Consider the following 13395-nt stretch of genomic DNA (forward strand, 5'->3'; position numbering starts at 1 on the left):
AATTGTTTTGAGGCTGCCAGCCCACCTACCTGATTAGGGACTCCAGGATGAGAGGAGAGGGACCTTTCTGAAACTCCAGCTCTTTGTAGTGCAGAGCCTTGGCGTAGGCACGACACTTAGCAGCTCTCTCGCCAAGCAGCACAATTCCATTATCGTCTCTGAGGGGGAGAGGACCCTGGAAAAAGGAAAACAATTGTATAATAAAACTAATATAAGTGATGTGTATAAAATGAAAGTTATATGAACAGCTGTCTGTGACATCTACTGTCCTCTATGTGTAATTAAAAGACTCGCACCATCAATAGATCTTATTAATCTGCTAAAGTCTCATAGACTGTATTTAACGCAATTACTGTGAATATCTGAAATAATTTGATATAGCAATTGAGTTAACATGCAAAGGGGTTCTGCTGGCCTACACAAATGTCTTACGCCCTACTTTCCACTGCCTCGAAATAGGACACTTGATATGTGTTTGTCTGCGCCTCACAGCAGGAGGTAACCCCGCTGAAATGCTATATTATGACCCAGCCATGACGGTCTCTGCCCTCAACGTAACAGTATCACCACTAATTGGCTCAACATGTGTGGTCAAACTCTGAACTAGAGAGAAAGGGCCATCTTGAAAAGGTTTCTGTTAACTTTTTATTGTCTCGCAACACCTGTGGAACAAATATTGTTGTGGTTTTAGGTGTTATCTCCTACTGTTCTTATGTATATCACAACATTTCGGTTTCCATCCAAATGTAGCACAAATTTTCAGAAAATTGGCAAAAGATAATGTGTGCAGAGAGCATACTAGACCAAGGAAATAGAAGAGATTGAACAACTAATTATATAGCTCTGTGATCTTGGAAGACCAGAGAGGGGTTTTTACTGTCTTTGCAATGTATGGTTGTGCCAGCTTCACTGTGTGCCTTTTGAGTTTTGCCAAGTGATAATGAAGTTGGTTATGCACACTGGTAGTATATTCATCAACTAGTCTGTTTTAACTACAGCAGGGCACGCATTTGTTTACTTGTGGTGGTCCGCCAGGATTAAAACAGCTGCTACAAACACATTCTCTCCTTTTGGAGCTAGACCATTCATTATGATCAATGTTGAAATATACCATTTGGTTAAAGGTTGCACCTCTCGTAGCGCAGAGCATACTCTGGGTACAGATGGAGCAGCAGAGCACCAGGTGCATTGAAAGTGAAACTTAACCATTCATTCTGCTTTAATGTGAAATATAGAAACACGAAAGAGGTCGCACTGCTGCTTCACACTGCCTCCTGTGCAATCAGGTGTTCATTTTTACACAGATTGTAAAGTTCTATGTAGTTTATACCTTTTCAAGGGCCGCAAAGCCGTGCATAAAGAAAAAAAAATAGACCAGCTGTGTAAACATGGGCAGCATGGTCCCCGTGCAGGCAACCGAAGCTTAAGTGTAGCAGCCTCAGTTGATTGTAATGGATGGGCTCTGCTAAGAAAACCTGTAGCAACATGTCTCGCTGCATCTGTGTCCCATGTAGTTCGGCCCTTAGTTGTATTCACTTTTTTCGATACAGCAACTTTTAAACTTCCCCCAAACGTAAAAAGATTTTTGCAATATTTTGAGAATATTTTAAGATTATTTTTTGGGGGCATTTTCCCTTCATTGACAGGAAAGTTCTAGATAGACATAAAAGATGGGAGAGAGAAGGGGGAATGACATGCAGCAAAGGGCAACAGGCCAGACTCGAACCCGGGCCGCTGCAGAGGTCTCAACCATATGGGGCGCACACTCTATCTAGTTTTGTGTTTTTAAATGTGCAAATTGCAAATATGCATAGAAATAAGTGAAAGGAAAAACATTTATTGTAGCTGCCATGGATTTTTTCTAATTAGTTTTCTTATTGGGACTTTTAATTAACTGTTGAGAAGTGTAATGTACTGCAGTTTTGGCAAATTTTAATTTTAATTTTAAACCTACAAAACAAAATCCATTCAAACCAAACCTTTAACTCTGCTGTTTCAACTGCACTGAAAACCACTTGGACTGTATACACATCACAGAAGCTCATGCCACTGCACAATGCAGTTATCCTGATTGCAGGGAGCAGAAGGTTTGGTCTAGCTACAAGATATGAAGGCAAAGTGAAGCTTTGGGTGGTTTCTCACCTCTATGCAGCTTCTGTTATCTGCGGTCATACGCTCTGCTTTGCATCTGGTTCACCATTTGAATTTTCAGGCAGTGGCATAAATTCAAAGCACTCAATGCTTTCATGCACGACAAAGTATGAAGATTCAACAAATACAATAAAATTGAACTGAACTGAACTGAACTACATTAAACTGAACTGAATTAAACTCAATTAACTTAAACTGAACTGACTATTGGCAAGTACGTTTTGTTCCACAAAGGGGCTGAACCATCTGTTTTATAAAAAGCTCAAAAATGGACAAGTTATAGCTGAGTCATTGGTTGCAATAATAACATCTAATCCTTGCAGATTTATGATGGGAGGTTAGAGATCAAATTCTATGAGGCAGGAAAAGCTTTATTTATCACTCCTTTAAAATGCACCGCCCAACATCAAACCCTGAATTCAAAAGGACTTTATTTGGAAAATTAAACTTAAGATATAGACCTGCAAAAACATGGCGTGTGCTTCAGTCTAAATTATATTAGTGAGTGTGTGGTTTAATAAGGCTGCTTCAGTTCAGTGCTAACCTTGTCACTGTGCTCCATGAACTCTGCCAGGTTGAGCAGAGTCTGTGTGACTTCCGCGATGTCCTGGGATGTGAGAGCCAACTCAATGCTGCGGATGAGCTCATCCTGCTGGTCCTCACTCAGCTCAGACCAACAAGACAGGAAGGCAGCGTTGAACAGGTCCCTGTGCAAACACAAATAGCATTTAAACATTAACACAAGTATACACATGTGACACAACATTAAAGTATTGATATTTTAGAGATGCAGGCTTAAACTGAATTGGAGAGAACAGCAAACTAATCAATGGAAAGGGTTATTTTGGTTGTCAAAGGAACACTGTATAAGCAGGTGCATTGTTGTTGTTTCATAGTTTTGATCACAGAACATTTTAAGAATTTTTAGTTATAACCTGCATCACAGTTTAAGTAAAGCACAGTCACGCCTGGAAATAGGTTCTGCATAAAATGGATCCACAACAACAGTGTCACTGCTTTGCTCAATGGCAGCTGGCCAGTCCCCTCAGTTTTCCAACACTAGAGGTGCTAAGTACAAAGACAGAGCTTCAAATTCTTTTTGTCTCCATGTTAATATGGCATTTAGGTGAATATCTTTAGCTGCTGTGACCTCAAGCTGAATGTGACAGTCAGTGTATTGGCAGGAAACAGCTATCTGCTATGTAAAGATATAGTGGAGTAATGGCGCCCTGAGCAGAGAATGAAAGCAATCTACCTCTGTGTGCAGTAAAACTTCTCTGTGGGTTATCGCAGGAACTGTTCCAGCAGCTCATACATGTTGTTGAACGTGATTCCCTGTGTGTGTGTGTGTGTGTGTGTGTGTGTGTGTGTGTGTGTGTGTGTGTGTGTGTGTGTCACTGGCTGGCTCCTCCAAGTGGAAGTTTGCGCAAAATTTAAAGAAACGCCCTCAAGACCATCTTGAGACACTGCGTTCATGAGAATGAGATGGATGCATGGTCAGTGACCTTGACCTTTGACCCTCAAATTCTAGTCAGTTCACTGTTGAGTACAAGTGGATGTTCATGCCAAACTTGAAGAAATTCTCTCACAGTGTTCTTGAAATATCGCATTCACGATTATGGGTAAGATGGACAAACAGAAAACATTATGCCTCTGCACCAGCTATAGCCATAATGTTTTTCACCTGTCCGGAATGAGGAATGCATGGATGAAGAAGTGAGTTAGAGAGGTGAAAGAAGTGATGTACCTGGCAAGAGGGATGTAAGTTTGCGCCAGCGACCAGCATGATCGCAGGGCTGGAGAGGACGACTCCTTGAGCAGGACCACACTCAAACGCCTCAGCCACTCCAGCCAATCATCTTTGGACACCTTCCTGGCAGCACCCCAAGCCTGTGAAGAGACAGAAACAATCCATCACAGGAGTCACTGGGAACTACGTGGGAGCAACAGAGTTTCTCCAGACCTGAGTGTCACAGGTAATGTGTGTGGGATGATCTGGCTGAGATGAACTCATAAATCTTTTACTACTAGTCACCAAAAAAATGGAACTGCATTCTTTCAGAAGATTGCCTCATTTGGTTCTTTGATGATGGTGGCGGAGAACACGTCAGTTTATATAAGTCAGTCTCCCATGAGTATGTAACTGGGTAAAGATCTGACACCTGTGAAGGCCGTAGCAAATGATTCAGATCATTTTCATATTCATCAAACCCTTCAGCGACCCCTGGTGACCTGAATGGCAGCATCTGCATCCACTGTGTTTCTCCGCTTATTTGTTCAGGTTCTCCCACCGCTTAGTTGTTCCGTATGTCATCACTACAAGTAAACTATGGGCTTGCACACAGGACTGTTTACTGTAAACAAAACTAGAATAACCGCCTCACGGTTGAATGCCTTCGCACACCACGTTATGTTTACAGTTCACATCCATTTCTGTGAAAACATGGATGCCTCACACACATCTTCCCCTTACACAACAAGCACAGCGTAAAAGTAGGTTCCAAAGATTAGATACCAATTCAGTATCTGACCAAATGTCTCCCCTTCTGTTTCTGAGTTATGACATTGAGTAATGGCCAGAAAATAGTTTTTGCAGAACATTATGACATCACAGTGAAGTTGACCTTCAACCTTTTGAATATAAAATGCCATCATTTCATCATTTTGTCCTTTTAGCTTTTTTTGTGACATGTTGTCCTAATCAACATAGGAATCATTGCGTTTTAGCTGTAACAATGTTTTGTGAGGTCACTGTGACCTTGAACTTGACCTTAGACCACCAAATTCTAATCTGTGAATTTTTTAGTTTGCGTCAAATTTAAGGAACTTCCCTTTAAAGCCTTCTTGAGATAGTCCAACAGTCCAACTGAATGTTTGTGCCAAGTTTGAAGAAATCACCTCAAGGTGTTCATGAGATATTGTGTTGACTAGAAACTGAGTGGAGGAGGTCACCATGACCTTGATGTTTGACTGCTAAATTCTGAGCACTTCATTCTTGATACCAAGAGGACATTTATGCACAATTTAAAGAAACCCCTTCAAGGCATTCTTCAGATATCACATTCACGAAATGAAAGAGATGCAAGGTCATGGTGACTTTTGACCTATGACCAGCAAAATCTAATCAGGTCAATGCTGAGTCCAAGTGGATGTTTGTGCCATAGTTAAAGATATTCCCTGAGGGTGTTCTTGGGATATCATGTTCACAAGAATGAACAGAAGGAAGGGCGAATAGATGGACAGATGGACAATGTGAAAACAAAATGCCTCCAGCCACGGCTATCGCAAACGGACTTGAGTTTAACTACAAAAGTACAACTAAAAAAAAAGTTTTAAAAGTAAAATGTCATCTATTCCCTCTGACCTTCTGAAGTGCAGTGGTGCTGACGTGGAGCTTCTTCATAGGCCCCGCCTCCACCGGCCCGCTAACCAGAGCATCACCTTGGTTACCCCTAAGCTGGCGATGTTGGAAGATTAAAGGGTCCTCTTCCTCCTCAGCCAGAGTGTAGCCCTGTAATGGCAACAAACACACACACACATACAGGCCACACACACACAGCCCACCCACAGACAAGAGTCAAGCCTCAAAACATGCTTTATGAATGTATAAATGCATTTCCTTCCTGCGGGATAAGTGTTGATAAACACAGCAAGGCAATGACTTGTTTATGGTGCACTGTACCAAAACACAGGTTTTGTTTATTTGTGATTATGTAACTGATAGCTTGGCAATGTGTCACAAAGGGTTATAATGTTTGGGCCTGACTGGGTGAAGAACAATGACCTCAGGAGAAATGTTGTAAATATGCAATGTGAGAAAACCTGGACTCACCTTCACAATGCGACATATGAGTATGTCATAACGCTGGTGGTTGATCCTGTGCTTCAGCATCACCTTGTTTACCATGGGGATGAAGATCTGGTACTGAAAATAAAGGGAAAGGGAAGCAGAGTGAATAAAAGGGTGTGCATGTGCTTTATGTGGTTTAGTCTGGCTACCTCTTTGCACACACCAGAAGCCAAATTACTAAGTATCCGGCACTTGTCTCTAACCACAACGAGTCTCAGATCAAAAGCTTCCCCTGCACGTTTGTTGCCAGACAACGCTGCACGTGGGCTGGTATTTCTGAGGTTAGGTCTGATGGATGAGGGAGGGGACAGCTCGTGAGGAGAGGGAGGGGTAAACGTGACCTCATCCACTCTCATAAACACCACCCCCCGCCATCAAATCAATGACATCAGCAGTCTGGCAGGAAGTAATAAAGACTGTGGGGGGTGGAGGGGGTTACCGAAATGCTGTTCATGTGAAGCCAGCAGCAGGGAGGCTGACACTAGTCGTTTGAAAAATAGCTACATCTTTAGGGAGCCCCAGGGACAACTAGAGCTACCTTTTTTCCCAACTGGAACACTAGCGAGGACAGGGTGTCCATAGAGGTAGAGCGCAGCTCAGGCGTGCTGTCAAGCGTCCGGACAATCGGGTGGATGATGCGTGAAGCATAGTCGGTGAAGTCCAGAGACTCTGTCAGACGGTCCAGTGTCTCCAAGGCAACCCTGAGCCACACAGAGGAAAAACAGAGAAAAACAAAACACTCAGCAACTCAATTACTAGTAGGACAGAGAGACATAGCCTGCTCAAAAAGTGAACATAAAAATGTGATGCTGGAAAGAATTTAACCAGTGGACCCGTTCTTTTTTTCTGGTATCAAAGGTTTGGTTTGGTTACAATTTTTTTTCATTCATATGCTGCAAATTGATATACAATCAAAATGTTTAGGAAATACTATAATCTGGGTTCTCACACACTTTCATGGACAAAATTTTACAACTTTGACTGAAGGTACCATTTTTTTTCTAAATAATCTTGCCTCAATTGCCCTGCCTGTGTTTTTTTTTTAAATATATCAGAATCAAAATTCAATTCAAACATGATTTCAGCTAGCTGACATTCAGGAAGGAAGAGACAAAACGTGGGTAGAAAATGAAGAAACACGTGATGGTAAAAACAAAACATTGTCACACATCAACTTATATTAAAGCAACGTTACATCAACAGCTACAGAAAATATATTTGACAATATGCTACATTACCTAGAAGGTTATCCATGGAAGATTACATTAACAATTTCATAACAAAAAACTTAATTCCATGACTTCTACATAACTTTGAATGATTTTCGCTATGACCTTTTCTATGACTTTTCCAGGCCTGGAAAGAGTGATTGTGTTATTCAATGACTTTTGCTGGTTTTCCATGACAGTGGGAACTCTATACAATAATGTCAAGTCAATACAATCCACTATTGTGTGAGATCCAGTGAGAATGGATTTTATATTCAAAATACAAGCACAGGGAAAGCCACGTGGATTACTGACTTGCGAGCCTGCAGGGGCACATCAGGGGCATCAAACAGCTTCACAATGGGAGGCAGCAGCAAGTGCAGGTAGTCGTCTAGGTTGGCACCAAACAGCTGGATGGCGTTGAGCATCTACAAAAGGAGAGCACACTCACTGCTCAGTCCCACATACTGCAACACTTACCATGACCAGTTCATTTTAATGAGCTTGTTATGGCTAAATGGCCGTTTTTTAGGAATCCCTACAGAAAAGCTGGAAGGTGTTATATTTCAGAGAGGCACTGGCACACATGCTTGCCTTCCAGGAAAATTCTGCATCGCTATGGGTGAGTGAGCAAATGAGTGTATATCTTATTTGGATCTCATTTCACAGCACACAGACCATAAATTATAATAAAGTGCAATAGAGCTGCAAATGTGGCATATTTCAAGTTCAAAACTGCAAAAAGAAGCACAAAATGTGGGACTTTCCAGCGGGCCAGCAGTCACATACTATAATATAAGATGTAAATTATGTAACCCTGATGACCCAGGTTTGGTTCCCACTGGAGATTTTCGGAGCACATTATAGCTGTTCTTTGGCAAAAATGCAAACAAATACTCAAAAAAAGGAAAACAGTGAAGACTAACAAAAGGCGCATTAAAGAAAAATAAATTTATGAGAACCACTTTGCCCCAAACCAAGTACCAATGTTCACATTTGAGAAGCTGGAATCGGAGAATTTTGACTTTTTTACTTTAAAAATATCTAATTAATCAATTAGCAACGATCTGTTAATATATAAATTCTTGCAGCTCTTGCTATGACCCACATCTTTAAACCACTGCAATACACTGGCCAAACCTAAGATCAGCAGAGATCGATAACACATGTTAATTTTGTTTGCAAGTATTTTTTCTACACAACAACAGCATTAAGGTGTACCAAGGTGTACTAAGGTTTCAGGGCTCTGAGTGCTTCCTCCATCCAGAAAGCTTTAACATTTTAAATAAGAAATTTAACATTAGCTGTGTAGGAGTTTTTTGAAAAAGGCTTTCGTAGTTTCGACTAACAGTCATGTCATGTTGTGTGAAGCATATGCGAGGAATGTTCCTGGATAGACGGTGGTCCTAAAGGATGACGTATGTTTCAGCGTACAAACCCTCACGGCCCCCCATCACACACCATGACCACTTCTGCTCTTTCCCGGCACCTCCACCCCCACGTCTAAATTGCACGGCGAGACGGCAGGAAGCCGAGGGGGGGGTGTGCAAGGGGGGTAGGGGAGGGGGGGGGGGGGTTCTACACAGCAGCTCCTTGAAATGATGGAAGTGTGTTTTTCTTTTCTTCTCCTTTGGAGTAGAGGGTAACCCGATTCCCAGTTCCCTCCAAATCGTGACCCCACTCCTACGCTAGAGATTAGGCTCCAGACCGAGGACTGAGTTATAGACTATGCAGACTGTGGGCTGCTGGGTTATCTAATACTACACACTCTGAGACAAAACAGCACCAGAAGAGAGAGCACTAGATGACCGTGCTTCTTGTGAGTCTGTCTTTGTGGTCTGTGCCCAAACCATGATTTAGGGCTTGAGGGAAAACCCAGACCACTACTGGCTGCAGCTGCTGAAACAAGAGAGTGTGCTAGCTACAGGTCTATGCTGTCTTTGAACTGCCGTATTACAAGTGAATGGCTTAGACCTGAATGGTCTTGATGGATATCAATGGAAACCGCAACCCGAAAACAGCACCTCAGTAAGTCAACTAAGGACTGAGCTGCTGTGCCTTTTAAGGGAGTGTCGAGTGATGGGAGTCCGTTTAAAACACGCACTCCTCCTGGCAGTGCAAACAAAATTTAGTTATCTACTCGAATAACAACTCAAATCTGACATATGATCCTTAGGATCTAGTTAGTGCGCTTTCTTTGCCAGATTAATGACACACGTCAGTTTTTCTCCATTTATCAGTACAGCTGTCAAAAGAAAGCACTGCGAAGCGTGGCAGTTTTCCATTGAGTACTGCCTGCTTCCTATCCATGCCCATGTCGAGCAATCAGACCGTTCACACTGGACGCGCAGTGTCCCTGAGCTCCCCAGCAGGCTCACTATCTGCAAAAATAGTTTCAGCGTCTAATCTATTGTTTCCGCAAGCCGCAAGCAAGTCTGGCAGGAAAATATACTAATTACTCTATTCTGAATGATATATTAGATATGATATACATGATAAATGATACAACATGTATCCAGTGCTTTCACAATACTTGTCAGTCGTGTCTAAACAGAGAGAGGGAGACAAGCTGACACACACAGACATGCACACACACACACTCACATACACAGACAAACACACAGCCAGAGACACACAAGCAAGCAGGGACAGAGCTCTCCATGTGATTAGAAAGGAGCAGAGAAGGAGAATGGCTGCTGACTGGTGTGGAGCACTGCACTCCTGTGTGAACAGCCAGGTGGCTGCTAAAAGGCAGCTAAGCGACAATTAACATATCAGGATGCTTCTGCAGAGCACATTACCTGGGATGAGCTTTAATGGGACATGCATATAATTGTTTTACTTCATTATCAATTATGGGCACTAAACTTTAATTCCTCTCTGTTACAGGTATGTTACATGTCTGTGTTAACCCTTTGAAACTTGTATCGCCATTACTTTTCTTATGCTAGGTTCAGCTTTTGAGCCAGAGAAAATTGGTTTGCTTTATTTTGAAAACATTGGGAAAAAGTCAGTTAGATACTTAGCAAGAAAGAAAAATTAAAAAAAAAAAACTATCCTTTTCACAATCATAATTTTATATTTAATATTTTACAGTATAATTATCATATAAGCACCTTTTCAGCTAATTCCTATCATTGTTTATTATTTTCACTTTTTTGTTTTTTTGCTACTTTTTGGGTCATTTCGTTTTTTTAATGTGGTGTGCGAAGGCATTTAACCGCAAGGTAGTTATTCTAGTTTTGTGTACGGTAAACAGTCCTGTGTACAAGCCCATAGTTTACTTGTAGTGATGACATATGAAACAACTAAGCAGTCGGAAAACCTGAATAACCTTTTTTTCTTTTCTTCTTCCCATGTTTTTGAAAGGAATCAAGGCAATTCACTCAGGTGTCAAATGTGTCAGTAACTCAAATGTGTCACTCTTTCCTTTTACATTTTTCTCTTGCACAGAATTTGTTCTGCTTGGAGAATCCAAGTCAGGCCAAAATCTGCCTGGCGAAATTTATTCAAGTGGTTTGGCAAAAAGCAGAGGGGACAGGAAATAGCGTGTTGGGCTTTAAAAATAAATTGCTAGAACATGTCAACAACAGCAGTCCACAAATTTGTGTCTGAAAGAAAAATAAATAATTTATTAACTCCCCTTGGGGAAATTCAATCGTTTCATTCTGTTGTTATTGTTTCATTCTGTTGTTACCTACAGACAGGCCCAAAATACACACATGTACACACAGGACCAACAGACATGCACTATTTAGTTGCGGAGAGATTTTAGAGTAATGAGGCTGCTACAAAGTCACGCAACTGGCACCTCTTCAAGCTACCAATCCACACTCTATCCTTCCCTACACTCTGTCATTAGCCTCTGTCACTGTCCTGCACTCACCACAGTAAAACAGCATTCCTTCTTCTCATGTTTTTTTCCTCAGTGTAGTTTCACATGAGTCTTGTAATAGTGATTTAATTAGAATGAACTTTTTGCAAAGCTTCCCCTTCAGCATTAAATGAATAGGCTGGCCTAAAATGTTTGATTATGTGTTTACTACATTGTTTTTTAAAGGAATTCTGTCGTCTTTATTTGTATACAAACAAAAAAATTGTTTAAATTCAGTGTTACTCGCCAAGACACATTGTCTGTATCCTTAAGGCCTAACATGTGTGTTGAATATAACGTGGTCTAAATGTTTTATATCAGACTGCATTGTTTATATCTATGTTTGCAATCTAGCAGTGTTCTTTGTCCTTTTCTTTACTGGTGCTTTACTATGTTTTTTGGTGCGTTACTGCCACAAACTGCTGATAGCGTGAGGCTACATTCACACAAAATACAGCATGTGTAGCACATGGGACTGTCACTTAAATGGAACATATTTTGGGGAGTGGAGGATGGAGAGAAAGCCAATTTCCCCTGATCTCAACAACTGAGAATTATTCTCTGGTAAGTTTGTTTATGTTGGCCTGAAAGATTTGCATAATTCCTTTTGATTATCATTAGTGTGGTATCTTAACCACAATAAAAGACTGCATGCATGCACAAGTGAAGTGAGTGCTATCCTTTGAAGTATAATACACACAAGGATTTAATACATACTTTATTTCTTGTATTCACAATAATATTTCATGACAGAAAGAGACTGTATTATTTTTTCCTGTGAACTGCGTCTTTCCTGTCTGATCGCCAGTTACACAATTGGCCACTGCAGCTACACAGCGGTTTGCTCACAAGAGTGCTGGAGGTCAGAAACTCAACGGGGAATCTTTAAATCTCAAGTCAATCAGGAAACTTTTGATTTTTCGTTGATAGAATGGCCGCATTATTTAACGGATAGAATCACACTGTTAAATGCAAAGACGCTACTTGCTACAAAGAATCAAGATCATTCTTTCAAACTTTTAACCCTCATCTGACAGTGATTTATTGGGTTAATTGCTTGTCCTACATTAATGGTTTTAAAACCTAATCCTTAGGACTCAAAAGTCTGCTGCCATGTGATGTGCTGATGTGCACATGGGGCACTTTGGTGATAGATCAACTGGTCATTAAGGCATTTATCAATCCTGTACTGCATACAGCACTTTGTGATCAATGAGGGAAGCTGCATATTTAAAATAATGATCAACCAAACAGAGGAAGAGCTGATTTAATCCACATGTGCTAACAGTTAAGAAGCAAGCGTGACAATATGCTCACAGTCTCTGTCGCTTAGGCTGCTATGGGTTTTCATTATTAAATGTATCTAGGCAGGACTGAATAATTGCCTTCCATTTCAATAGGAAAGCAAGAACTAATGTTTGAACTAAGACCACCACTTAAATTGTCCAAAAAAGCAACACTAAAAAATTGACAGTGACAGCAGAAAATGGAAAATGTCGCATTGCTCGAGGACTTGGACCATGATGTAATATGCAGAGAGTGCATCATTAAAACGCACTGAGGCCTCTCTGATGATGCACTGGGGCCACAGCAGGCGGTCTGGTCCGTTTTTATTGCAAGTATTTTCAAATGACTCGATTTCTTTTTTATTTCAACTGTTGCTCTGCACTCTGCCGAGTAAGCATTCATGGCTGCATTAACCTGTTTCCAAGCAATATCTTTTATTTGTTAAACCTCTGCTGAGGGTTGTGAAAGCATGGTTTTTAAAGCTGTTCCAGCTCTATGACCACAACCACAATTCCAGGCCTTACTGAATTAATTTCTATAGCCACTCAATTTGTTTTTTAATTGTATTTTCTTCTTCCCTGTTTTTTTATCTGATCTATAATTCTGACATGTTAAACATCTCTAAGTCAAAGTAAGAGGCTCAACCTGTAATGTGTTTAAAAGTATATTTACATTCACACACAATATTGATATTTTTACCAAACAAAATCAAACCACTGTGTTTGTTTCGCATCTTAGCAGCACAAAAAAGTTACACTGCAAAAATACCCTTAGAAAATACTAATAGCTTAGAATAAGTTATTGTCTAGGATTACTCTGTGCAGTGAAAGCCCTGTAGATCAATTTAGGAGTGACAGCAGCTTTTCTTCAGCAGCTTTTCTGGCAGTTGGGATACACTTTACTGTTCACTTCAATCACAGATTGTACTTTTACATCCATAATAAGACACTTGAGCAAGGTGTAGGCCTATTGCTGCACAGCAGGATTGGTGATTCAGTCATCTAAACTGCACTATGTTGTACTGA

At 40.9% G+C, this 13395-nt stretch overlaps 1 protein-coding gene across 1 annotated transcript in view; it reads right to left on the bottom strand.

Annotated features, from left to right (window-relative positions):
• Positions 1-13395, bottom strand: part of mtor (mechanistic target of rapamycin kinase) — a 121244-nt gene that overhangs the window by 80216 nt on the left and 27633 nt on the right. The window contains exons 22-28 of the mRNA XM_042491148.1: positions 7525-7637; positions 6540-6702; positions 5984-6076; positions 5516-5662; positions 3899-4041; positions 2696-2858; positions 30-175 (exon numbers count right to left, since the gene is read on the bottom strand). Coding sequence (XP_042347082.1) covers positions 30-175; positions 2696-2858; positions 3899-4041; positions 5516-5662; positions 5984-6076; positions 6540-6702; positions 7525-7637 — 968 coding nt within the window. The remainder of the gene's footprint in view (positions 1-29; positions 176-2695; positions 2859-3898; positions 4042-5515; positions 5663-5983; positions 6077-6539; positions 6703-7524; positions 7638-13395) is intronic.

This window comes from Plectropomus leopardus, chromosome 8, assembly GCF_008729295.1.
Source record: "Plectropomus leopardus isolate mb chromosome 8, YSFRI_Pleo_2.0, whole genome shotgun sequence".
NCBI classification, from domain to species: domain Eukaryota; kingdom Metazoa; phylum Chordata; class Actinopteri; order Perciformes; family Serranidae; genus Plectropomus; species Plectropomus leopardus.